The 27,457-nt window shown below is 42.0% G+C and overlaps 2 protein-coding genes and 1 pseudogene across 4 annotated transcripts in view; all 3 read right to left on the reverse strand.

Moving 5' to 3' along the window:
- Window positions 1–1,166: 1,166 nt before the first annotated feature.
- LOC125889011 (extracellular calcium-sensing receptor-like) lies at window positions 1,167–11,439 on the reverse strand (annotated as a pseudogene).
- A 3,856-nt stretch (window positions 11,440–15,295) lies between these two features.
- On the reverse strand, window positions 15,296–19,446 carry LOC125889012 (extracellular calcium-sensing receptor-like). The gene is made up of 12 exons (XM_049576666.1): window positions 19,431–19,446; window positions 19,072–19,282; window positions 18,560–18,738; window positions 18,314–18,405; window positions 17,972–18,151; window positions 17,669–17,857; window positions 17,107–17,562; window positions 16,774–16,983; window positions 16,557–16,680; window positions 16,289–16,482; window positions 15,871–16,152; window positions 15,296–15,785 (listed from the first exon to the last, which is right to left on the reverse strand). The coding sequence occupies exons 1-12, from the start codon at window positions 19,444–19,446 to the stop codon at window positions 15,363–15,365; spliced, it is 2,556 nt and encodes an 851-aa protein (XP_049432623.1). The 3' UTR covers window positions 15,296–15,362.
- Window positions 19,447–20,382: 936 nt separating this feature from the next.
- Window positions 20,383–27,457, reverse strand: part of plch1 (phospholipase C, eta 1) — a 97,096-nt gene continuing 90,021 nt past the window's right edge. For 2 of the 3 annotated variants that reach the window (XM_049576858.1, XM_049576859.1), the window contains 4 exons: window positions 27,091–27,170; window positions 26,908–26,967; window positions 25,982–26,369; window positions 20,383–24,252 (listed from right to left, as the gene is read on the reverse strand). In XM_049576858.1, coding sequence (XP_049432815.1) covers window positions 21,518–24,252; window positions 25,982–26,369; window positions 26,908–26,967; window positions 27,091–27,170 — 3,263 coding nt within the window. In that variant the 3' untranslated portion in view covers window positions 20,383–21,517. The remainder of the gene's footprint in view (window positions 24,253–25,981; window positions 26,370–26,907; window positions 26,968–27,090; window positions 27,171–27,457) is intronic. The other variant, XM_049576860.1, reaches the window with a different exon arrangement.

The following is a 27,457-nucleotide window of genomic DNA, read 5'->3' on the forward strand; positions in this document are numbered from 1 at the left end:
AGGATTAAAATTGGAATATCTAGGCATCTGCTGTTTTTTTTTTTTTTATTTTATATATTTATTTTTATTTTTTTATTTCAAATTGTTTTAATTGTATAATGTCTCTGTGACTACAGGTCTGACAACCAGTGTCGAAATTGTTTATAATCTTTGCACCTCAGTAAGAGAGGTGATGTCTCTACTCAGTTTGCCTCATTCTAAAGAGTTCATTTACATGTGGACCAACTTTCTTTGAACCACGGAAGCAAATATCTGACATTGTACTAAGGTTACTGTGTATGATCCGTAGGACAGTACCTGTGCATTACAACGAAATACTTCAATCAATATTAGTAGAGGAAGAGTACAATGTTGTACAGCTGGACAATGTAATTGTAGATGTACATGGAAAGTTCAAGAAGGACGAAACATTGTTGAGAGATGAGGAAAGAAGCATCATAGCATCATTAAATGGTATAATACTTCCATCTAGTGGCTGTTTTTGGTAGCTGCAGTAAGACAAGTTGATATTAATATTTCTCTCACTGATATGACATTCATACCGACATCAGCTATTGGGATGAGGCATGATGAGGCCCCACTTTTTTAATGGCAGTCATACTTGTTTTTACTAAAGCCAGAACACAGGGCATTGGCTCACTGTGAAAGGAATAAATCTGTTAACTGACATTATGTACTGTCACTTATTGAATGAGTGTTATAAAAATGGCACAGGATGGTATACAAGCAGCATAATGTTTCCTGAATAAATGGTCTATTAATGAAGTGCAACTTTCCCTCTTTCTGAGAAACTGGTGGATTTTTATTCAGTTGATGTACAATATTTATTCGAAAGACAGACAAATAGATCAACAAAACAAATTAATGCAAAATAAATCAACGTTTGACTTTATGGTTGATGAAAAGTGTTTATATTAGCATTTATTATGACTAACAACAGCAGAAATATTCTTATGAATTCAGCTACTAATGGAAGCATAACTACATGTGGCTGCAAGAAGTTTGTGAATTTCATACAAGCACATAAACAATTAGCATCATTTAGATAAAATGAATTGACATACACATGAACAGTTGCATAATATTGGGTCAAGGCAAGTGTGGGGGCCACTCTCTCCACTGGACAAATACAAAAAAAGAGTCGTAAGCTCAAGATCCAGAAAAAACTACCTGGACATCAGGTGCTTCTTTGTGTTTTTCTCAGGCCTCAAGAGAATGATAAAACATTTGGGGGCAAAAATGCAAAGCAGCAAACCATAGCTGGAGGCCAGGATCGCAAAAATCTCCACAGCTACAACATACTTCCCAGGAGAGCTAACGTAAGCAGGGACGAAGGCCACCCAGACAGCACAGAATATCAGCATGCTGAAGGTGATCAGTTTGGCCTCATTAAAGTTGTCAGGGAGTTTCCGAGCAAGAAAGGCCAGGAGGAGACAGGTGCAGGCCAGCAGACCAATGTAACCCAGAACCAGAGAGAAGCCCACCACAGAGGCCATGGCACACCCAGGGTGACCTTTGATCCTTTGAAACCCAGATCACGCTGAGGCACCGGGGGGCTGAGGGACAGCCATATGGCACAGATGATAATCTGTAAGAAAAGTAAACATATTTAAGTGTTTTATATCAAGTGTAGAAATGTTCTCATCATTTAATCAGCACAACAATATTCACACCTGTACAGATGTAAAGAGGAAGACACTTCCTCTCTGCTGGCCGGGACCAAACCACTTCATCAAAGCCTCAGCACCAGGCCGAGCTGAATGGAAAACAGCTAGAACTACCAAGGTTTTCACCAGGAGGCAGGAGACACAAAGTACAAAGCTGATCCCAAAAGCTGCCTGCTGGAACCGACAAGCCCAGACTGATGGACGACCAATGAACACCAGTGAGCACAGGAAGCAGAGCTTCAGCGACTAGAACTACCAAGGTTTTCACCAGGAGGCAGGAGACACAAAGTACAAAGCTGATCCCAAAGCTGCCTGCTGGAACCGACAAGCCCAGACTGATGGACGACCAATGAACACCAGTGAGCACAGGAAGCAGAGCTTCAGCGACAGGAGAAGCAGGAAGCTCAGTTCTGAATTGTTGGCTCGAACCTTGGGGTGAATCAGATTAACAGACAAAGACAGGGCCATTGAAACAATACAATGCCATTTCCTAAATAGACAAAATGGAAGAAAAAAGGGTAAAATAATTCAAATGTATACAACATTTGTGTTATATCCCTTCTTACCATGGGTGTTTGACGGTAGTAAAGAAACACCACAAAGACAGCTGTTGTCATGGTGGCACCAGACACAGCTGCAGTAGTCAGGGTTATGCCCAGAGTTTCATTAAAGGAAAGGAAGTCCAGCTGACGAGGGATGCACACTGTTTGATCAACATTGGACCAGAACTCAGACGAACAGCGCTCACAGTGATGGGAACCTGGTAGGGGGAAAAACAGGAGAGAGGGAATGAAAATAAAACACAAAGGTGAAACTTAAGAGTCATTTCCTCACCAGTTTTATTGCTTATCTCCCCTTCAGCACATGGGATACAGTCAAAGCAGCAGAGAGGCTCTCCTTTCCTTTCAGCCATTCGGGTACCTGGGGGACAGCTCTCACTGCACACTGAAACAGGCACCTAAACAAAAACCCAAATTATATTCTCCATGACATAATTTTGTGAATCAACACAGGCAAACTTGATGGTAGACAACTTGTTGATGCAACTACCTGAGTGGATCCTGTGCTCCACTGAATAGCTGATTCATTAAGGTGAAGGTCAGATCCATCCACACGACCAATCAAAACAAGTTTGAGAGACCCTTTAGGGGTGTTCTGCCAGTTGACAAGGTCGTACTTTGCTGGAATGTCGGCACCTTGGAAATAAAACATGTCCCCGTGTGGTGTGGTGACATTCACTTTGTTCAAGTGTTGCAACAGCTGAAAGCATCAAATGATGAGGAAGCCTACTTTTTAAAATCTGTATACAAAAATGCATTTCCAATTTTCAGTCAGAACTTGAAAAGCCATGACTCTAATGGATAAGATGACACGAGGATAATGTTTACCTCTATGGGTTTGATATGTTTTGGAGAGGAGCAGGTGGAGCTGTTGTTTCTGGAAGAACTGTCTCTGTCAGGGCAGGACAGAAGACTGTGAAGGCGTGGGCTGCAGCATAAACAGCAAGGTAGACATTATATGTCACCCGCAGCTGGGAGGTGTCAGTGAAGTGATTCTGAACTCCCTCCAGGGACTCGGTGCCACTGCAAGGGGCTGGAGAAGCTTGTTCTTGCGTAGCTCCAGGACTGCATTCAAACCCCATTTCCCAAAATTCTCGTAAGAATTCATCATCTGGACGTCGAATTGGGTGCAAACTCTTGAGATAACTTTCAAATCCAGGTATCGTTGAACTACGAATGGCCACACCTAGAACACCACTTGCCACATCAGAGATGGCAAGATCTTGGAGAAGATCATCACTGGTGCTCCAAGCTTCACTTGCCAGAAACTGTCTGTCAGTCACCTGCAGTAAGAGGACACAATAAATCACAACAAGAATAACAAATGACATATTGATTTTTACAAACAACAAACCTCAGTCCACCAAAAATTCCTTACAAGTTGCTCACATTTATCTTGGCCAGCTCCAGAAAAACTTTCTTTGCTTCTGTGTACCAGCAAAAGATCAGAATCACCCTCGCAGTTGAGGCTTGAATTGTGAGGGCTGTTCGTCTGGCATCACTGACAACAGTCTCTCTGCGGACAGTCTCTATGAATTCCAAACACACCCCTTTCCCCTGAGTTTCTTCCTGAAATGCCTGGAGGTCAAAACAACAAATATGGTCATACATATATTGCTATCTGTATTATTTATAAAGGAGATCCATGAGAAAGGTTTTTAGGCAATTTACAGTATCTTAACAGACATACACCTGTACTGCCGATCGACCATAATCATTGTTTTCAATCACAGCTCCCATCCAAGTCCAGTGGAAGCGTATGGCCAGTTGTGCCATGGCCCGGGCTTGGTAAATATCACTGGGGATTGTTCTGAAGACGTTATGAAACTTCAGCCTGTCACTCAGGCAGGGGCAGCTTGCCAAGTAGCTGATCTGAGAGAAAAATGCAAAAAATATTTGACACTGTTTTTATGACAAAAATACCATTTCATTTTTAATTAAAATGCTTTTGAAATAGTATCAGTCTCTTGATGAAGACTTCATACAACTCTCATATTGTGTTCCCTTCGCTTTAACCTTTTGTTGGGCCAAAGTTGACTCAAACACAATAGGACGGTTACAAAAAAGGTTCATCAGTTGTATTTCGTGAGGTAAGGAAACTCACAACTGGCACAGAGAGAGGCCCCAGGATCCTGGACAGAATTATGGTTGTTGTTGACATGCTAGGACCAATGAACAAAGGAACAGGTTGACCACCTGTTGATAGCGTAAGACATATAATTACATGAGGACAATTTTTATACTGTAATCATATAAGGATGTCAGGTTGTACCTGCTGTCTCTCTGGGTTGTTCAGAATGAGGCACAGAGGCTGTGAAGTTGCAGCTGTGTGTGTCTCCTCCGACCAGTGACAGTGCAACTTGCAGAGCCCAGGGGTATGTGGCACAGCTATCAAGTATACGGTAACCCAGCTTGACTCCTGGTAGCAGGGTGCTATTACGATTGATTTCCTCCACCGCATACGCCATAGCATATGTATATTTTAAAAACTCAAGATCTAAACTGAGACCACAGGAGAGGGAAGAAGTAGTGAATAAAATAAACTACTATATCAGTCAGTGAAAGGGAAATGAATTTCATCAAAGACAACAAAATTATCTATTGAAATTATTCTACTGTTATTAAAATATGCTCATCTTAACATATTTATAAATGGGTTAGTATAAATCATTGCTTAACTTTTGGAGCTTAATATTTTGTAGAATTAAGTTATATTTTTATCTGTATTTCAACACAAACATATGAGCATGACAAAAAAGTAATGTGCTGGACAACATTCAACAACAATACATGTTAAAGTTTTACCCAGTGCAAGGTTCATAATGCGGCCGCTTGGTGAAGCTCTGCTCCACAGCTGAAGGTCTGTTATACAGATTAAATAGTCCACCGATGATCACATCTCCATCCTGGGAGAGGCTCTTGTTGATCGGTGCACCCCACCGGGAGCACACTATCGCCTCAACCACCTCCAGCCCCATCAGTCTGCCCACTATGCTGAGAAGCAGCAGGGAGAGGGCTGACGAGGGCCACAGAGTCAGGAGCAAGGGGAACCAAGACACAGATGCAACTTTTCTGGACATTGAACACATAAAGATAACTGTTACCTGAATGTCAAAATAGGAATCACTAAATTCAGTCTGTGTCAAACACAAGTCACAGCAAACCTGCCTCATCAAACATGATAATAGAATGAACTAAGTTCACAAAATTGGCTCCTCATAGACAATGTTCAAGAGTCCCTGTTAATAAAGACAAACCCACAAGGGTTACCTACAAACATCATAAACACATGTTTCAGTTGGTTAAAATGCTACTATCACAAGGTAAATTGTCAACTCTGAAAATAGCATCTTGACTAAACATGGCTACCCCCCCACTCTGCACAAGTGAAGTGTTGGTGTGAGTATTTATAACAGGTGTAAAGCCTTTTGCAGGGAAGTAAAACTGATGACACAAGCAGCATGCAAGCCAAAATTATTCCTCTCTAGAGTGATGGTGGAAAAAGAATCATATGCCTGCAAATGATTAGTGTTTATGAAGTTGTGTGGTGTGTGTCTGTGTACAATATGTTATCTATCGATGCAATAACAAATGATGTCATTTGAATGAGCCTAGGTCACTGAGAGACTGAACCTCAGTAAGGGAGAGGTGATGTCTCTTCCTCTGTGGGGTTGGTTCAGCATGGGGGGCAACATGCTGTCATGTGAGCGGATTACAGATCCAGTCAGATTCACACAACTGATGTTTAGTAATCATTATGATGTGAGGTAGTTCTATTTCATCTCTGACAACGTGGCCATGGTTCAATGGCATCATGCTGATGGTAGGGGGTCCAGGGTACAGGATGTGAATGTGTTTTTAGGGGCCATGACTACAGCTTACACCAGGCTCATGCTGTACGACATGTTGGACCAACACATTGTGACTCCAACCTCATCACACTTTGACCTTTGGTCATGGACTTTCTACGTCCACATATGACGTTCAAAGTATCCTGGGTGTGCTCGATGTTGACGTTCTGGGACACTGTGTCAAGTTCTGCCTGTTACATGCATTGTCTTCTTTCAAAATACACTTCCATTTTAACAGAGAGAGCACCGTGAATTGACTTTTATTTTTCTTCAACAACAAACACACATGGTTTGGTTTAGGCAACAAAAGCAAGCAGTTAGGTTTAGGATAAAAGAACAGGCTTTGGCTTTAGAATCTTATGGGACGCAAACATCGCTCTCGGGTAAAAGTCGGTGTTTGTTGGACCCATTCACCACCCCTCCTGCCCGCCTCAACTTTTGTCCTTGTCCTGCTGTGTTTCCCCCTGACGTTTTTGTCGTTTTCTGATGCCGCAAGTCGCTGCCCAAGCGTCAGATTTTGACGTATTCGGGGTGAGACCGGGCTCATTGGACAAGCTGCAGTACCGTGTTTTGTATTGTGACACAGTCTCTGTGATTTTCACATCTCGACCTGGCGAGTGGGTTCCTCCCTTGGGTCCCTACTTAGGGGATTTGACTGATGAGTTAAACGATGGGAGTCCTGGGGAGGACTACATAACGGAGTTTGTGTCAGGGGGGCCAAGTGGTTAAGTGAAAAGGTGTAACACTTAATGCTGTCAATGCGGAAGTGGTCACCCATGAATCATTGGCAGGACTAGTTCACTTGCTTGTAGCCAACCAGAACACAGATGGTCATTTGATAGCTATGTGTGATACCATCAAACGCAATAAAAACAGGTTTCATATAAAATATTAAACAGTTGTGAAGAGAGTTCAGGTGGTGTACAACAAGTGCAGGGTGTTGCCTGATTACACAGCACTACATTATAGATACTAAACTTGATCAAGGGTTTGATGGCAGACTACAGCATCGGTTTAGTCTGGTGGTTAGCGGTCCTTCTTTTTTTTTTAAAGCTATTTTTTGGGCATTTTTAGCCTTTATTTGATAGGCCAGACAAGTGTGAATGGGGGTGAGAGAGAGGGAGTGGCATGCAGCAAAGGGCCAGAGGCTGGATTCGAACCCAGGCCGCTGCGGCAACAGCCTTGTACATCGGGCACCTGCTCCACCACCGACGCCCCGGTTAGTGGTCCTTCTAATTGTGGGAAGACTTTTTTGTCAAAAGTGTTGTTGAAAAGGCATCGAGGCTTGTTTCACACAATACTGACAACACTATTTACATTTACTCCTGCTGGCAGTCTTTGTATAATTAACTCCTTTATACAGTATAAGAGACATCAACTTTGTAAATGGTCTGCCTGAATCGCTGTGTGATGATATGTTACTGCCCCCAGTTAAGAACAATTTACTTATTATGGACGATTTAATGAATGACGCTAGAAATAATTTGGAAATACAAAATGTATTCACCAAATATTTTTTACAGGTATCTTCTTACAGCCAAGCCAAGATACCCCATTATTTAAGACTCAGAACCAATTTGCTGTCAGACCAAACTGTTGTATATATTCCAAAAAAGCTGAAGAGATGATGATGTCATTACATATGCAGAGAAATCTACCACTGTTGGAGTTGTTATATAAATCATTGCTGAGCGTGCAAAGGCTAATTATTAGTAATCAAGCGTTGACTTTATTAATGTGCTGTGGGAAATAGCCCTCAATGTGTCACACCAAAGTGAGACACCAGTCTTCAAGCTTGACTGGGCACTACTGTCACAGTGACATGTGACCCAGTGATGTCACCAAGCAAACTTGAGGAGATGCTTCTACTCTCCAACGCTCGTCTTTCTCCTAAGCCGCCAACGGGCTCTCTGCTCCTAAACATGTGAGGAGGTAGAACATCACACAGCAGGCCCTGGTACACCCTCCCTCATTCTCTCACTTCTGCATGCTCACAGCAGGAGCTGCAGCTTTGCTCTCGATGTGGCCTGCTCCCAGCAGACACAGAACCTGTAGACCAGAGAAGTTAGTGTGCCAAACACAGTGTTGCAACTAACTTCCCAGCAACAAGGAGAACCAAGCTGAGTTAGCACCCCAACGTCTAACTCTGCAAGGGCACAGAGTGACTGGTCTCCTCAGATCTGCACCTTTAACACAAGGAGACGGCAAAGACTGAATCTGGAACCACAGCTCTTTCCAGCCCTCCACTACAGACTAACAAAAACATCACACCACAGCATCTCCAAAATCCTTCGCCCTTTCTATTTACATGGTAATTGTGGTTATAGTTATTCATTTAACTATTGATCAGTTTTCCAAACTGATAGTTTAGTGTATTTTATGAGACTGGCTGTCATTTTTTCCATTTTGGAAATGCAAATTAAGTCACATTATCTGACATCTATATCATGACGAAAACTCTGTCTGTGTGTGTGTGTGTGTGTGTGTGTGTGTGTGTGTGTGTGTGTGTGTGTGTGTGTGTGTGTCTGTGTCTGTGTCTGTGTCTGTGTGTCTGTTCCACGTTTTTCTCCTCACTAACTTGGTCAATCCATGTGAAATTTGGCACAGTGGTAGAGGGTCATGGGAGGATGCGAATGAAGCAATATTACATCAATTGGCCAAAGGGGGGCGCTATAGCAACCGATTGAAATTGCAAATTTTGAATGGGCATATCTCATGACCCGTATGTCATACAGACATGAAAATTTGCACAGAGGTGCCTCTCCTCGTGAGGAACAAATTTGCCTCAAGAACCCATAAGTTCCGGTTATATAGAGTTTCAGCCATTTTGAGTTTCTTGAAAAACACTTAAAATCAATCTCTTCCTAGGAAGTTTGACCGATCCGCATGAAACTTGGTGAACATAATCTAGGGACCAATATCCAAAGTTCCCTCTTGTCAAAAGTTGGAAAACTTACTAAAACTGAGCTTCTATAAGGCAATGAATATTGCGGAGGGCGTGGCTCATCACATAAAGGTATATAACATCTCAAGGGTTTCACCAATCACCACGCAACTTTGTAGGTATATGACCACACATAATCCGAGGGGACCCCTCCATTATTGACCCCATCAAACAAAATGGGGGCGCTAGAGAGCTAATTTCTTATCTAGGCCTAACCGTCATATCGATTTTTACTAAACTTGGTAGATATGTAGAACAGGACACCTCAAGGTGACTGGAGAAATTTAACTCTAATTGGCAACTGGGTGGCGCTATAACAACAGAAAAATGCTTAAAAATGGCTAAAATGTGACCGATCACTGTGGCTCCCCCTGTGGCCGAATTTTTTTTTTTCCAAAATGTTTGGTATGACTAAGTCATGGTATGATATAATCACGGAAACTGTCAGTGTGTCATTCTGTCAGTCAGTCAGTCATCCTACCAGTGCGCCCCACTTTTAAGTCAATACAACACATTAACACTTTAACTATCTGCCTTTCAACGTGCTACCTCAACTACTAATGTACAGTTTTAGCCCACTAACTATCCCACTATTGGCAATGGTACCACTGTACTTTAAATAAAGTAATCGTACTATCAAATTCACAAAAACAATCTGAATACATTGCTCTTCTTAATGGGTTCAGTTGACTATTAATCTGCAATTTCCTATGACCTGTATCCCAAATACACACCATGTGAAACTGTACGTGGGCAACTGTGCACTCAATGGGTATGGACTAGTAATTATTATTACTAATAATTATTAATTATTTACGATAGCCATTTTGGAGGCCTGTCACATGGTCAGGTTTTCTTTATTCAAGTTAAAATGTGGTAATGACAGAACGAATGTATTGTAAACACTATTTGTTTTTAATAGTGCAATTTGAAATGTAAATAAATGCACCTAAGTCAATGAATCATGTTCTCAAATGCATTTTTATTTGGAAATATAGTGGTTGAACAACATTATTTTTCACATCAAACACATGAAAAATGATCCTCATGACAAACAGCAGTAGGTTGTATTTTGTTAACAAATCGACAAACCATAGCATCATCACAAATCAGATTAGATTAGTCTTGTACATGTTTAACCCTTGTGTATTAGGCATCCCTTTTTGTATATGGCTCAGAAAAAACACACAACGATGCCCGAATATTATAGCATGATTGCTTTAAGATATAGATCTTCACAAAGAAATTGTTTATCCCAGGTGGGAATAAATCAGAGTCAGGAGGGTTACCAAAACTATCAAAGATTTTTGTCTTGTGTGATGTAAATAGCCACCCAGTGCTCACAGGTCAACTCTTGACATGAAAACTGATGTTTAAGGCCATCCATTTGTGGCTACCAATCGGAGTATAGATCAGGCTTGTGCATGTGCATGAAACAGAATTAGGCATAGGTGCGTCTTAATAAGTCTGACAACAAAAAAGCACATATCTGACTGTGTGCGTACGTGCAGTTTTAGGCCTGAATAGGCTATAAACAGAGTTTTATGCATATGGCCCCAGATCAGATTCAGTTCAGTTCATTGTTGTCATGCATTGGAAATTTGACTTGCAGCACAGCAGAAACAGACAACTGACAGGTGATCAGTTTGGCCTCACTGAAGTTGTCAGGGAGTTTCTGAGCAAGAAAGACAAGAATGAGACTGGTGCAGGCCAGCAGACCAATGTAACCCAGAACCAGAGAGAAGCCCACCACAGAGGCCATGGCACATTTCAGGGTGACCTTTAACCCCGGGATATCCAAGTCAGCTTGAGGCACTGGGAAGGAGACTGAGTGATAGCCAAATAATACAGATGAAAACCTAGATAAAAGAAAGAAATAGAATTGCTCAATGTCAATTTTAATGTATATAAAATGCTGTGGTGAGTCATACTTCTGTTAACAACAGGTGCATCTGCAACTCTGACCTGTACAGAGGTAAAGACACGGACACTTCCTCTCTGCTGGCCTGGGCCAAACCACTTCATCAAAGCTTCAGCACCAGGCTGAGCTGAGCGAAAGGCTGCTAGAACAACTATAGTCTTCACTTGGAGGTAGGAGACACAAAGTACAACAGCAGGCATATCAGGACTGCTGGAGTATCTTACTTGCATCTGGCCCAAACATGGCAGTTGGCAACAGCATAAGCAAACAGGCCTGGTCCACCCCTGTGTCTATGAGTGGGACAACTACCTCTCCAGCTTGAGGAAGGCCATTGCTTTGCTTGTCACCACTATTTGCCCCTCCAGCTTAGCAATGAGGAAAACTATTAGATCTCAGCAACTTACCGTGCGTTCACACCAAATGCGATGGATGTGATGTCATTACCCATAACACGAGTATCGCGTCGCTTGATCACAAATGTCACCTTTTTGATCATCGCTTCAATCGCAATGACGCAACTCTCCTCCCGCAATTTTCTTCACCTCCCGCTATTTTCTCGTCAACCGTGGCTGAGTTAACTACCATAGCTGCTCTTTATCTGTTGTGGACATCTGATTTGGATCGGAGACCCAAACGCCACCGTGTCTGGGTTCACAATATCCTCCAGAAACGCACACAGCTGGGTGAATATCATCACCTCCTGCAAGAGCTGCGTCTGGATGACGGTCGTTTCCAGCAGTACTTCAGGCTGACGCTGGCCCAGTTTGAGGACCTGTTGGCCCGTATCGGTGTGAGGATCCCCTGCCCGGACACCAACTACAGGCGCTCCATCCCAGCTGCGGAGCGCCTGTCCATCTGTCTCTGGTTAGTTGCTTATAATTTCTTTATGAATGGTTGGATATCAACGCTGATTGGATGTCACGGCACAGCGTCACGCGATGTCGCTTGAAAAGTTCAGATTTTTCAACTTCAAGCGACATGCGATGAGGCGGTGGACGCTTCATCGCGTCGCTCTTATCGCCTGAAACGCGTCGCCCGAAGCGACATCGCGTGTCATCGCGTCATTTACATTGATTTTGAATGGAAACTTGTGGCCTTCATCGCGTCCATCGCGTTTGGTGTGAACGCACAGTAAGTCTGAGCCCTCCTACCCAACCTTTTTGCTAGATGTCACTGATACAGGCTGTAGGGTAGTCCCAACCCTTGGATTGGAATATCATATTTGGTTGAGCATCCATCAGCCTCTGCAGCACAGACTTAGAGGGCTACAACAGCTGGGATAGTCCTGGTTCAAAAGGGCAAAGGGTCATCTTATCTGAGAGGACTAGGTTACATCAGAATTAATCCAGAGCCGCAGGTGTGCGATTGCTCACTTTCATCATTGTTCATTTAACAAGCAATTAAAGGTCATTACACAGTGACGGGGAGGAGGGAGGGGGGAGGGCTGTGTGCATGTTTGTTGTTTTGCAGATCATAGCTAACACAGTGCCATTCTTATTTATTTTATATATCTACAGTAGATAAATTATTGTACCCTATATTCCAGCTGTGACTGATACAGTATTTGCATTATAGGCATCAAAACATGCATCAAAAAAGGTTAAAAGAAAAAGAGCAAGAAGGATCACAGTAGCATGCATTCCATTTCATACAGACTTTGCTTTATGTCTCTGCAACTCTCTGTGCTTCCATCATTAGCGTGGTGACACAAAAGTGAACACAGTTTCTGTGACTGTTGTAGTGTTTACAGAGTTTACGACACCAGAGTGTATGCGACAGTAAGGTATTGTGTGTCTGCCTACCGGCAGGGAGGAGTCTGTCTATCAGAGGGTATCACGCATGGCTGTGTATATGTATGGATATGAATACATTCAGTAAACATCACCACAAGTTCATATCCAGATTGGTCATTATCTGCAATCAGGAGGAAGCGGCCTATGTGAATGTTGTTCAGTCTTATATCACTTGTAATGAAACTGGATATGATATAGGCTATGTGAACAGAAAAGAACATCAACATACTGCTTCTGTCCAACCTCCAAAGGACTTATTAAACTGCAATCCATGATTTCTTGACTTAAATTATTCAGTGGAATCCTTTCTGTGGTCAGGAGACATAATTACTATGCAGAATGTATGGCTTTATTACCCTGGAAATCCAGAGTTCTCGCAAAAGCACAATCTGAATTTGCTCAGCGAGTCACTCTGGCAATCAGTAATGATTCTTATTACCCATGCCCTTGTAGCTGAGCTGCACCAATCACATCGGTGTATCTGATATAGGCAGGCCAGAGGCAAGCTAAACGGATGACGACAGCGCTGCGACAACGAAGTCCGGAATCAGTCAGTAAACATGCAAGATGCAGCAAGATGGCTACGGATGAACACCAGTTGTTTGAAACGGCTTTGGCCGCTACAATGAACGAGTTAGACTTGGCTTTTTCTCTAAAAGAGGAACAGAAGACAGCGCTCGAATCTTTCCTTTGCAAGAAGGACGTTTTTGCTGTTTTGTCAACCGGATACGGCAAGAGTCTAATCTACCAGTTAGCTCTGCTGGTGGCACTCTAGATACATCGCCCCGTGTATTGTTCTGATTGGTCATAGTGTTAATTGCATGCAGTGATATTTTCAAATGCATGCTTGGTGCCGCCCCTCGAGTTGGGCCATTTTCATTACTCATGGATTTCCAGGCTATGGCTTTATATTATGAATGAGGATTTTTATTTTTATGGCAACTAATTAAAATGAAAATGACATATAGGTTTAATCTCCCAAACTGACACAAGAACAAGTGGAACCTGTTCATGAGGAAACAGGCAGCCCTTTCAGGTTCCCTCTGCACTGGCAATAGTAAGGTCAAGGCCACACTCAACAAACTCTGATTGGCATAATACTTAAGTGACGTAGGCAAACCAGCCTTCCCCACAGCCATCTGCCTCCCTGATGGGAATAGATGTGGGATGGGTGTTAAGCATATGACTAGCATGGAAGCACTGTACCCACACTAGTCTTCTTAAACATGCATAAAGGAGTACTGTACCTACTAAATGAAAACAGTTGTAAAAAAAAAAAAAAAAAAATTGTCAAGTCTGCTAACAAATACAGGTGATGAAGTATATCTTGGGGTGGTCTTGGGGACAGTAAATATTTAGGAAGATATGGACGTTACCAGATAGAGACTGTTTAAACATGGTACTAAATTAAACAAAGGCAATTGTAGGATTACACAGCTTTGGAGCTTGGTCGGTCAAGATTAAAACTGGAATATCTAGGCCTCTGCTGATTTTTTTTTTTTTTTTAATTTTATATATTTATTTTTATTTTTTTATTTCAAATTGTTTTAATTGTATAATGTCTCTGTGACTACAGGTCTGACAACCAGTGTCGAAATTGTTTATAATCTTTGCACCTCAGTAAGAGAGGTGATGTCTCTACTCAGTTTGCCTCATTCTAAAGAGTTCATTTACATGTGGACCGACTTTCTTTGAACCACGGAAGCAAATATCTGACATTGTACTAAGGTTACTGTGTATGATCCGTAGGGCAGTACCTGTGCATTACAACGAAATACTTCAATCAATATTAGTAGAGGAAGAGTACAATGTTGTACAGCTGGACAATGTAATTGTAGATGTACATGGAAAGTTCAAGAAGGACGAAACATTGTTGAGAGACGAGGAAAGAAGAATCATAGCATCATTAAATGGTATAATACTTCCATCTAGTGGCTGTTTTTGGTAGCTGCAGTAAGACAAGTTGATATTAATATTTCTCTCACTGATATGACATTCATACCGACATCAGCTATTGGGATGAGGCATGATGAGGCCCCACTTTTTTAATGGCAGTTATACTTATTTTTACTAAAGCCAGAACACAGGGCATTGGCTCACTGTGAAAGGAATAAATCTGTTAACTGACATTATGTACTGTCACTTATTGAATGAGTGTAATAAAAATGGCACAGGATGGTATACAAGCAGCATAATGTTTCCTGAATAAATGGTCTATTAATGAAGTGCAACTTTCCCTCTTTCTGAGAAACTGGTGGATTTTTATTCAGTTGATGTACAATATTTATTCGAAAGACAGACAAATAGATCAACAAAACAAATTAATGCAAAATAAATCAACATTTGACTTTATGGTTGATGAAAAGTGTTTATATTAGCATTTATTATGACTAACAACAGCAGAAATATTCTTATGAATTCAGCTACTAATGGAAGCATAACTACATGTGGCTGCAAGAAGTTTGTTAATTTCATACAAGCACATAAACAATTAGCATCATTTAGATAAAATGAATTGACATACACATGAACAGTTGCATAATATTGGGTCAAGGCAAGTGTGGGGGCCACTCTCTCCACTGGACAAATACAAAAAAAGAGTTGTAAGCTCAAGATCCAGAAAAAACTACCTGGACATCAGGTGCTTCTTTGTGTTTTTCTCAGGCCTCAAGAGAATGATAAAACATTTGGGGGCAAAAATGCAAAGCAGCAAACCATAGCTGGAGGCCAGGATCGCAAAAATCTCCACAGCTACAACATACTTCCCAGGAGAGCTAACGTAAGCAGGGACGAAGGCCACCCAGACAGCACAGAATATCAGCATGCTGAAGGTGATCAGTTTGGCCTCATTAAAGTTGTCAGGGAGTTTCCGAGCAAGAAAGGCCAGGAGGAGACAGGTGCAGGCCAGCAGACCAATGTAACCCAGAACCAGAGAGAAGCCCACCACAGAGGCCATGGCACACTCCAGGGTGACCTTTGATCCTTTGAAACCCAGATCACGCTGAGGCACCGGGGGGCTGAGGGACAGCCATATGGCACAGATGATAATCTGTAAGAAAAGTAAACATATTTAAGTGTTTTATATCAAGTGTAGAAATGTTCTCATCATTTAATCAGCACAACAATATTCACACCTGTACAGATGTAAAGAGGCAGACACTTCCTCTCTGCTGGCCGGGACCAAACCACTTCATCAAAGCCTCAGCACCAGGCCGAGCTGAACGGAAAACAGCTAGAACTACCAAGGTTTTCACCAGGAGGCAGGAGACACAAAGTACAAAGCTGATCCCAAAAGCTGCCTGCTGGAACCGACAAGCCCAGACTGATGGACGACCAATGAACACCAGTGAGCACAGGAAGCAGAGCTTCAGCGACAGGAGAAGCAGGAAGCTCAGTTCTGAATTGTTGGCTCGAACCTTGGGGTGAATCAGATTAACAGACAAAGACAGGGTCATTGAAACAATACAATGCCATTTCCTAAATAGACAAAATGAAAGAAAAAAGGTAAAATAATTCAAATGTATACAACATTTGTGTTACATCCCTTCTTACCATGGGTGTTTGACGGTAGTAAAGAAACACCACAAAGACAGCTGTTGTCATGGTGGCACCAGACACAGCTGCAGTAGTCAGGGTGATGCCCAGAGTTTCATTAAAGGAAAGGAAGTCCAGCTGACGAGGGATGCACACTGTTTGATCAACATTGGACCAGAACTCAGACGAACAGCGCTCACAGTGATGGGAACCTGGTAGGGGGAAAAACAGGAGAGAGGGAATGAAAATAAAACACAAAGGTGAAACTTAAGAGTCATTTCCTCACCAGTTTTATTGCTTATCTCCCCTTCAGCACATGGGATACAGTCAAAGCAGCAGAGAGGCTCTCCTTTCCTTTCAGCCATTCGGGTACCTGGGGGACAGCTCTCACTGCACACTGAAACAGGCACCTAAACAAAAACCCAAATTATATTCTCCATGACATAATTTTGTGAATCAACACAGGCAAACTTGATGGTAGACAACTTGTTGATGCAACTAACCTGATTGGATCCTGTGCTCCACTGAATAGCTGATTCATTAAGGTGAAGGTCAGACCCGTCCACACGACCAATCAAAACAAGTTTGAGAGACCCTTTAGGGGTGTTCTGCCAGTTGACAAGGTCATACTTTGCTGGAATGTCGGCACCTTGGAAATAAAACATGTCCCCGTGTGGTGTGGTGACATTCACTTTGTTCAAGTGTTGCAACAGCTGAAAGCATCAAATGATGAGGAAACCTACTTTTTTAAATCTGTATACAAAAATGCATTTCCAATTTTCAGTCAGAACTTAAGATCATAAGATGTCATAAGATGACACGAGGATAATGTTTACCTCTATGGGTTTGATATGTTTTGGAGAGGAGCAGGTGGAGCTGTTGTTTCTGGAAGAACTGTCTCTGTCAGGGCAGGACAGAAGACTGTGAAGGGCGTGGGCTGCAGCATAAACAGCAAGGTAGACATTATATGTCACCCGCAGCTGGGAGGTGTCAGTGAAGTGATTCTGAACTCCCTCCAGGGACTCGGTGCCACTGCAAGGGGCTAGAGACGCTTGTTCTTGCGTAGCTCCAGGACTGCATTCAAACTCCTGTTCCCAAAATTCTCGTAAGAATTCATCATCTGGACGACAAATTGGGTGCAAACTCTTGAGATAACTTTCAAATCCAGGTATCGTTGAACTACGAATGGCCACACCTAGAACACCACTTGCCACATCAGAGATGGCAAGATCTTGGAGAAGATCATCACTGGTGCTCCAAGCTTCACTTGCCAGAAACTGTCTGTCAGTCACCTGCAGTAAGAGGACACAATAAATCACAACAAGAATAACAAATGACATTTTGATTTTTACAAACAACAAACCTCAGTCCACCAAAAATCCCATACAGGTTGCTCACATTTATCTTGGCCAGCTCTAGAAGTATTTTCTTTGCTTCTGTGTACCAGCAAAAGATCAGAATCACCCTTGCAGTCGAGGCTTGAATTGTGAGGGCTGTTCGTCTGGCATCACTGACAATAGTTTCTCTGCGGACAGTCTCTATGAATTCCAAACACACCCCTTTCCCCTGTGTCTCTTCCTGAAATGCCTGGAGGTCAAAACAACAAATATGGTCATACATATATTGCTATCTGTATTATTTATAAAGGAGATCCATGAGAAAGGTTTTTAGGCAATTTACAGTATCTTAACAGACATACACCTGTACTGCCAATCGACCATAATCATTGTTTACAATCACAGCTCCCATCCAAGTCCAGTGGAAGCGTATGGCCAGTTGTGCCATGGCCCGGGCTTGGTAAATATCACTGGGGATTGTTCTGAAGACGTTATGAAACTTCAGCCTGTCACTCAGGCAGGGGCAGCTTGCCAAGTAGCTGATCTGAGAGAAAAATGCAATGCTATTATTTTGACACTGCTTTTATAACAAAAATAACATTTTATTTTTAATTAAAATGCTTTTAAAATATTATCAGTCTCTTGATGAAGACTTTATTCAGCTCTCCTATTCATCAGGTGTATTTCATGAGGTAAGGAAACTCACAACTGGCACAGAGAGAGGCCCCAGGATCCTGGACAGAATTATAGTTGTTGTTGACGTGCCAGGACCAATGAGCAAAGGAACAGGTTGACCACCTGTTGATAGCGTAAGACATATAATTAATCATTAATATCATTAATTATTATTTTCATGGGCACATCAAATTTCAACTGCATGCTAAACAATATCAGGTTGTACCTGCTGTCTCTCTGGGTTGTTCAGAATGAGGCACAGAGGCTGTGAAGTTGCAGCTGTGTGTGTCTCCTCCGACCAGTGACAGTGCAACTTGCAGAGCCCAGGGGTATCTGGCACAGCTATCAAGTATATGGTAGCCCAGCTTGACTCCTGGTAGCAGGGTGCTATTACGATTGATTTCCTCCACCGCAAACGCCATAGCATATATATATTTTAATAACTCAAGATCTAAACTGAGACCACAGGAGAAGAATAAGCTAAACTACACTAAAGGTAAAAAAAAATAATCATCATAGACTTGAATATAGAAACAGTCCAAACATTTTAGATAGACCAAAATAAATGTATTAAAGCAAAATTATTTATTGAAATAATTCTACTATAATTAAAATCTGCTTATCTTAAACAACATTTTTGTTAATGGTTTAGTATAAGACATTGCTGAACTTTCTGGTTTAAAACTTTGTAGAATTAAGTTTTATCAGTATTTTAACACAAACATATGAGCACGACAAAAAAGTAATGTGCTGGACAACATTCAAAATTAATACATGTTAAAGTTTTACCCAGTGCAAGGTTCATAATGCGGCCGCTCGGTGAAGCTCTGCTCCACAGCTGAAGGTCTGAAATACAGATTAAATAGTCCACCGATGATCACATCTCCATCCTGGGAGAGGCTCTTGTTGAGCGGTGCACCCCACCGGGAGCACACTATCGCCTCAACCACCTCCAGCCCCATCAGTCTGCCCACTATGCTGAGAAGCAGCAGGGAGAGGGCTGACGAGGGCCACAGAGTCAGGAGCAAGGGGAACCAAGACACAGATGCAACTTTTCTGGACATTTAACACATATAGATAACTGTTACCTGAATGTCAGAATAGGAATCACTAAATTCAGTCTGTGTCAAACACAAGTCACAGCAAACCTGCCTCATCAAACATGATAATAGAATGAATTAAGTTCACAATAAATGGTATCTCATAGACAATGTTCAACAGTTCCAAAGACAAACCTCACAAAAATTACACATGTTCAAACCTTAGCCTCATTTCAGTTACCTACAAAAACAGAACATTATAAACACAAAATCTTTCAGCTGGTTAAAATGCTCCTATCACAAGGTAAATTGTCAACTCTGAAAATAGCATCTTGACTAAAACATGGCCACCCCCCCACTCTGCACAAGTGAAGTGTGTGTATTTATAACAGGTGTAAAGCCTTTTGCAAGGAAGTCAAACTGATGACACAAGCAGCATGCAAGCCAAAATTATTCCTCTCTAGAGTGATGGTGGAAAAACAATTGAATGCTTGCAAGTGATTTGTGTTTATGAAGTTGTGTGGTGTGTGTATGTGTGTACAGTATGTTTTCTATCGATGCAGTAACGAATGATGTCATTCGAATGAGTCCAGGTAACTGAGAAACTGAACCTCAGGATAAGTGAGGGAGAAGTTTTGGGAGGCATTGTATCTGCTGTTCAGTGAACTGAAAGGTATATGTCAAACATAAAAGAAATCACCCAAGTGTGTGTCCTTTTGTCTTAGATTTATATAGAATATTGTGCTGCAATTGATCCATAAAACTTGACAAAGTGTGGCAGTCTGTCTGAACCAGTATGGGGAATTTTATGCCCAGAGCAACAGGTGTGCAATTTGTCAGCTCGATTACACGGTAATTTCATGAGCAATTACATCCCATTATGTTTAAGGTGGCATATGGGGAAAGATGAGTCTGTTTGTGACTTTCAATAAATTGGTTTTGAGCTGAAGCTCCGTTCAAGATTAATTATCTGTTGTATGTTCTGTGTAGCGAGTTGAGCAAAACAGGAATTGAACAAGTAATTTGTTGAAATCAAATATTTAAATATTTTATTGCATTGGTAGGAAAATGCTCACAGTTGTCAGATGAGCAACATTACAAAGAAAAAAGGATGGCGTAACACTGAAACAATACAAAAAACTGCTGCTTTGCCACCCTCCCCTCCTCCTCAGCCTGGCCCTGTGTAGTTGTGACTTTGATTATTCATTCAATTAAGTTATACAAAATAAAACAACCATATCCAACAAGAGATTATTTTTGCAGTCTGTATCAAAGCAATTATAAAAATAAAAACCTTTAAACTCCAAATCCTTCAAATTTCCGAGTATGTTTTCAAAGTCTACAAATCATAGAGAGCAACAAGTCCAAGCACGGAAGTCTATGTACTCTATTGCACCTAATACAAACAAGCCTATGTCCTCTGTTGTATCCAATGCAACTATTTGTTCTGTGCAAATGTTGTTGGGCGATGCAACATCTATTGTATAAATTGGTGCATAGTCATGCTTGACATGTTCACAGGTAACATGCACAAACATAAATGTACAGTTAGAACTGGTTCTCAACTAAAACCAGTTTAAAAACAATGACAGGAATATTTACACACAAGACAAATAAAGAAATACCACCAAAAAGAGAAGGAAGACTTAAATATGGTCTTTGAGAAGATGAATCCATCTATTAAATGTAGCAGTCTGATCATACTACACATTCAAATGATACAAAGAAAGACATTCCCTCTCTGCTTATAAGCCTTTTTTTTGCTTCATAGTTAATGTACGTAGTTTGGACAGTAAATCACAGGGACAAAGATAATAAGTATCTGTACAATCAGTCTAGGAAGCCATTTGGAGGGAATCAATGTTCCCAAGTACATTTACACATTAAGCAGAATATAGACAATACACTGCCAGACTAGAAAGACCATTCACTATTGAATAGTGGACATTTCATACAGGAAATTCATGCTGTCAGTTCCAACCATGGATTACATTTAATGTTTCACTTACATTATACAGACTACATCTTTCTCTGAAAGCCCAGAATAAAACTTACTGAACTGTTATAAGGGAAACTGGGACATGGGAACAAACTATGGCAAGTATTTCTTTCCTTGATCTTCTGGCTTTTGGTGTAACTGAATGTCATCGAGAATCACTGCTTGGTCATTGTCTCATTTCAGGTTATGGTCAGAGCTACAGTCTGAGTAGAAAGTACACCTCAGGCTCTGACGCAGAGTGGTTGGAGTCCACAGGTGGAAGAGAGTCATCTGTGTAGTACCGATCTCCATATTGATCCCCATTTCCATAGCGTAATGATGTACAAGCTCCTTCAGGAAGTCCCCTGTCCTCCAGCTGACCAAGGTAGCCTGCTATGTAAGAACCAGTAGAGTGTCTGTTAGCTGGTGGATTCTGTGAGGCGGGTTTACTCCTCAGTACCACTCCACCAATGCTGGCGGAGCTATTGATCATCAAACCTGCCCGAGGCTTTAGAGCCTCTTGCTGTCTTTCACGGGCTCGGCTGTTGATATGGCGCACTCGGCTTTGGCTCCGAGAAGATAGGCGCCGCGTAAGAGGTGGAGGGGAATCATCTACATCCCTGGGACCAAGAGGTGCTACACTTGTTGCTTGTGGCTGTGACAGTGGGGATTTTGTTTCCTGACGCAACTGAGGAGGCTGGGGTTTATCTCTGTCACTGTCATCCCCCTCCAGACTGACAAGCTTACGTAGCTGTTCTGTGAGTGGATCACAAGACTGTGATTGGAATGTTACTTCCCCCACAGTGCCAATCCTCATTTGCTTCCTCATATGGGGAGTGATGAAACTGCGACTAATAATGTTGTATTTGCTCTGGAAGTTGCATAATATGTCTTCAGAGGTCAGGTCTCCCAGGGACTTGGACTTACATGGGCTGGGGACAGTAGATTCTATGGTACCAGACTGGGGTCCAGATGATAAAGGGCCTAAATCTGAGTGTAGATAATCTCTGGACTCAGGCTGTGACTGCTGCCTTGTAGCCATAAGGGGAGCCTTTTGTTTCCATGAATGAGTCGGGGTGTATGATTGTGTTTGACTTTGGCAGTGTGGCTTAGTGTTTCGAGGAGCTGAAGACTCTGATGGGGGTGTAATGCAGTCATAGTCCAGGTGGTTGTACACTGCATCACAGTCAGAGGAAGGGGAATATAAGCCTCTGTCTCTACTGATGTGTGTAGACAAAGCAGCTTGGCCGGGGAGGCTTTCAGAAGAGGAGAAACCATTATGGAAGCACCTTACTTGCTCCCTCTCCATTTGTTTATACCCTAGCCTATCTTGATGAGACCTCATCAGGATCTGGCTGCCACTATAGCTCTTCTGTTGCATGTAGGAACTGCTGTAGTCTCTGCTGTTGTTAAAGGCATCAGAATTGCTCTGAGGAACGGGATAGCTGTTCTGACGCAGTGGGCTTGAGATGGAGGGTCTAGAGTTGACGGGTCTGTGGAAAGGTGAAGGCTGGAAGTTGTTGTGGTGTTGGTGGTGATTGGGCAGCTGATAGGAGGGTTGATTAACTGGGGAGGAACACTGTGAAAATGCACGTGATGGGTACTGCTGCTGAGGATCACGGTATGACAGAGGCTGTTTTTGTTGGGAGTAGCTGGGAGTGGACTCATGGTTTTCATAAATAGCATGCCGTTTGGTTGGACTTGTAAGTCCCTCCCATTGGCTGCCATGTCTCGGTGAGGTCATCATAATTTCCAATGGATCCTCGTCGACATTTATCTCCACTTCTGCAAAGGCATTTCCAGCTGAGTCATGGAGAAACTGGAAACGTTCGTTGTTTACAGAGGAGCCCATGTAGCTTTTAGTCACCTGCTCTGCTCCTGGTACTAGTGCTGGTGGATCATACACTTCTTCATATACACTCTCCTCTGCCTCCTCAATTTTTTCACTCCCACCTCTCTTTTTGTTCATATCATCCCAGCTTGCATTGTTCCCTTTCCCAAAACCCTGGACCACCTTTGCTGGAGAGGACCCCAAGCTGTTTGAGGGTGTGCTGTCTGTAGTGTCTGCCTCAACATGGACTGTCTGTTTCCTCAGGTTGTACACTGATACAGGCAACAGCACTTCCTCATCCAGAATTGTGTAGACCTCCTCAAGCTCAGCCGTTTCTGGGCTCGAGAGGAGAGCTGGAGCAGGAAAATCTGCATGGGAAATCTGGTGCACTGACTTGTTTTCTTGATTTGTTTTTTGAGCCACTTTTTGGGGACTTAATAGGTGTTTCTTGTTAGTTGATGCAGTGTTGCTCTTAAGAGGAGTCCTTGAATCCTGCAGCACTTTAGGGGTGGTAGGTCTGAAGTTTGAGTGACAGAAAGGGGTATGATGAGGAGATGTGTGTGAATCATTTTGTTCAACAGTGTTTTCAAACTGACCAATCAGAGCAGAAATAGAGCCACATGTGTCTTGCTCATTGCCTAAAGACACAGCATCAATGAGTCTGGAGATGGTGCTGTCATGCAAAGAGCTGGGACTCTTCAGATCGCAGTCCATACTGACAGGGGAGAGAGGGGGCAAAGAGGAGGGGGCAGAAGAGGAGGAGGATGAGGAGACTGAAGGTGCAACTGTGAATGTCGTGCTGATTGATGATGTTTCTGGTTTATCTAATTTCATCTGGCTGTTCTTAGAAGGTGAGACGAAATACTTTTTCTCTGTTTCTGTTGGGAGCATGTTTGATTTGTTGACTTCATTGTCTTCTGGTTGATAATTGGCATACTCCTCTTCCTTTCTTGCTTGTCCTCCGCCAATGACCAGATAAGAAGCCTCATCTGATTGATCAGTTTCTTTATTTCTGTTGATATACGTCTTGGAAGGGGAGGAGATATTAGGTTCAACTGAGAATGAAGATTCGATGAAAGGATCCAAAGAGGAAGACCTGGGCCTGTTGAAGGGGCAAGCTCCTGTGGACACAGATAATTGAACAAAAAAGATTAATAAAGATGGATTTAAATACACTTTCTGATGTAGAACACCAAGCCAACCAACAATTAAAAGACAACAATTAACAGTCCAGCCAATACAAGGCAATAGCAATACAAAGACGAATGGATCACGAAATACAACTGTGAAGGGGAAGTTGGAAAATGAGGCCGTGGAGGTTAAAACAAAGGAAGAATCCATGTTTGCGGACATCCAATTTGGAAAGAGATGGTCTAATGGGATTGGATTGGTCGAATGGGATCAGATGACACAGCAATATATTTCTCAGACCACTTTTGAACAAAATACACTGGGTGGACGCAATTGGTATGTTTTTGGACGATGCAACCTTCAGACAATAGGTATTTTAGATTACCTGTAGGAATATCCTAGTCAGTTCTCTACTATAAAGAAGCACAACAAATGAAGATGGGACAGAAAAGGCATGTTAAGGTATCATGGAGAGTAGGCTGTAGTATGTCAATTTACATGGTTATTGTACATGAGTTTTAAATAGTTGTAGTATGATAAGTAAAGGAGAGAATTAGAAAAAAGAACACATCTTACATCAATCAATGTGCAAAACAAGTCAGTGCAAAATCCTGCTTTAAGACATGCCAGCTCCAAGCATTTCATCACAAAGAAAGTAACACTTTTATCCTACAGTTTAAAGAAATTAGTTGAATAACACAGCAGAACTGTTCCCAAAGCCAGCAGGGACTCTGTTATCAATGCCTAGGATTGTTGGTGCTTGATTTGTGGTAGTATTTAAATAGACCAAATCACAATGTGTTACAGTAACTTCCGGGTAGAAGTATGCGTCACGTACATACAATGTAATGACGCTGAGCAAACGGGACGAGGAACAGCTGAGATATCAAGAGAAAATGGCTTAGTTTTGTTGTTTACGGGCATGCCAGGTAATAATACAGAGTAGAGAAGGGTTCAGGTTTTTCAGGTTTCAATCTGCAAAGAGCTGACATTCTCAAAGACAGCTCTGGACTCAGAATCTGAAAAGGGAGTACATTTGGGACAGACAAAAAGTCTGTCCATCAAAAAGATGGGGCTTTACAGAATCAGGAGTTGGGTCAGCTCTGCAGCCTGGTGCTCATGACCAAATTTGTGGGGAGTATTTTGTGACAAGTAAATTTTACATCTAATTTCAATTACAGTGATCAAAGAGCTAACTTACTTGAGGTTGTTGGCATTTACTTAGTTAGGCTAACATTAGGTTACTTAACATTACTGACAAGTATAGAGGCAGGTGAGCCATTGCTCTGTTTTTAAATTAACGTGAACGTTTGCTGAAACAAATTATTAGTGTCTATGATTTAAATGTGTCATGCTATGTTTTCAATATGAGCACTGAAATTTACAAAACAGCCAAGCGTGGCCAGCTACATTGTTGCTGTGTTACTGTTTATGTGTACAACAGGTCAGCAAGTTTTTTTTAGCTGATGTTGGCTTTGAGAATGCTAAAGATTGTGTATAAGAATCATCTGCAGCATGTTTAGGCAATTGCCAGTTGTCTACCCGGAAGTGATTGTTGTTGTTAGTGTGATGTCATGGTGATTTAGCCTATTAGATAATCATGAATCTTACAAATACCTTCTGTTGATTAAACTAGAAATTATATAATTTGGGTATAAATTGCATAATTCCAAATAATATTTAATTTTTTAACTGGAATGATGAAAGGAAAGTACCCACCGATGACAGTGTCTGAGCCCAAATCATTCTGTTCCTTGTCTGGGGAGCAGAGGGATAGCTGCCCTTGCAGAAGCCTGTCTAAGGGCATGGAGATAGGTCTATGGGTGAGGGGGCCTCGTGGCTGGTAACGCTTCCCCACACCTCCTTCTTTCCCTGACATGCCCTCTCCTCCTGCTCCTGCACCTGTGCTGTTCTTTTGGTCTGATATTGAAGCCACTGACTCTGATAGTGCCATCTTTGTCTTTTTTCGTCCCTTTGCTGGAGCACTGGCTGTGCGTCGCAGGAGGTGGTCACTGATGGAACGTTTCCGAAGGCCACCGGAGTTTGTATCCACAGAGGACTTGGAAGAACGGTTAAACAAACCACGGATACCTCGCAGCTGATGACCCTGAAGGCAGAAGGAACAGAACAGAAAAAAATAAGAGGGGGAAAAGAGATAACAAGAAAAGGAGAGCAAATGTGCTTCTGGAGCAAATGTGCTTTGGACAAAGACATAACACAACTCTTTCACACATTACAGCTTGAACATGTTAATTGTCATGAAAACAATGAAAACATATGACACATTCTGAAGTTAATTTACAGCAAATGTTAACAATTGCATGCATTCAGATGCATTGCCAATAGATGGCACCATTACTCCTTATATTACCACAACAAACAATATGCAAGAAGCCAATGAGGCTTATACATGCACGCTTACATTGCAGAGTATTCCATCTTTGTTGAAAATGAGACAACCACAGTTGAAATAATGTTTGTTTGTTTTTTAATAAAAATGACCTTATTAGCAAACTGTATGACTCAGCGCTTTGATGTCACACACAAATAAGTCATTAGAGATATGGCTGAACGCACACTGCACTTTTGCATCATGCATTACTGTTTCATGCAGCACCACACAGAGCCTCGGAGCACCAGGATACCTTGTTAGATCCTAGAAAGTGCATTATGGTAAAGCTGGGGTTCAGGACTAGAGGGCTCCACTAGAAAGACAAAGGATTGAGCTTAAGTGGATTGATGTGTTGAGAGAAACATATTTTTTTCTTTGACAAAAGAGGGCCACAGGGGGAATGTTACCATAAATACCAGCACTATACAGCACTTACCTTTCCATAGACATCATGCACTGACACATGCACAAAGATGGAAGCCTCAGTCAGCCCCTCCAAGTAAACATGTCTGTAACCTGTTGTTAGAGATAAAGGAGAAAGCATTTAAGCGAGCGAGAGAGTGAGCGATGGAGTGAGTCAAAGAAAGACATCGGCTGTCCTCACACTGGTGGTTGCATAGTAGTTTGCCTGAGGCGAGGGCATCAGGAGTTCAGGGACAACTCTGATGGATGTAAACAACAAATATAACCCACCGAGCCACAGGTCTTTAACTATACAAATCAAACAAATCATGGTTCACTAGACACGAGATAATGTGTCCCATAACCATAGCACTGCCAAAGCCTTAAGGGAAATTATGTGT

This window comes from Epinephelus fuscoguttatus, linkage group LG5 (assembly GCF_011397635.1).
Source record: "Epinephelus fuscoguttatus linkage group LG5, E.fuscoguttatus.final_Chr_v1".
Taxonomy (NCBI): Eukaryota; Metazoa; Chordata; class Actinopteri; order Perciformes; family Serranidae; genus Epinephelus; species Epinephelus fuscoguttatus.

Excerpts from the sequence above, each read along its gene's own strand:
- LOC125889012 (XM_049576666.1), bottom strand. Across the intron at positions 18,739-19,071 it reads CATTATGAACCTTGCACTGG|TTTAGATCTTGAGTTATTAA; the intron begins GTAAAACTTTAA and ends CTGTGGTCTCAG. Across the intron at positions 16,483-16,556 it reads GGAGATAAGCAATAAAACTG|GTTCCCATCACTGTGAGCGC; the intron begins GTGAGGAAATGA and ends TCCCCCTACCAG.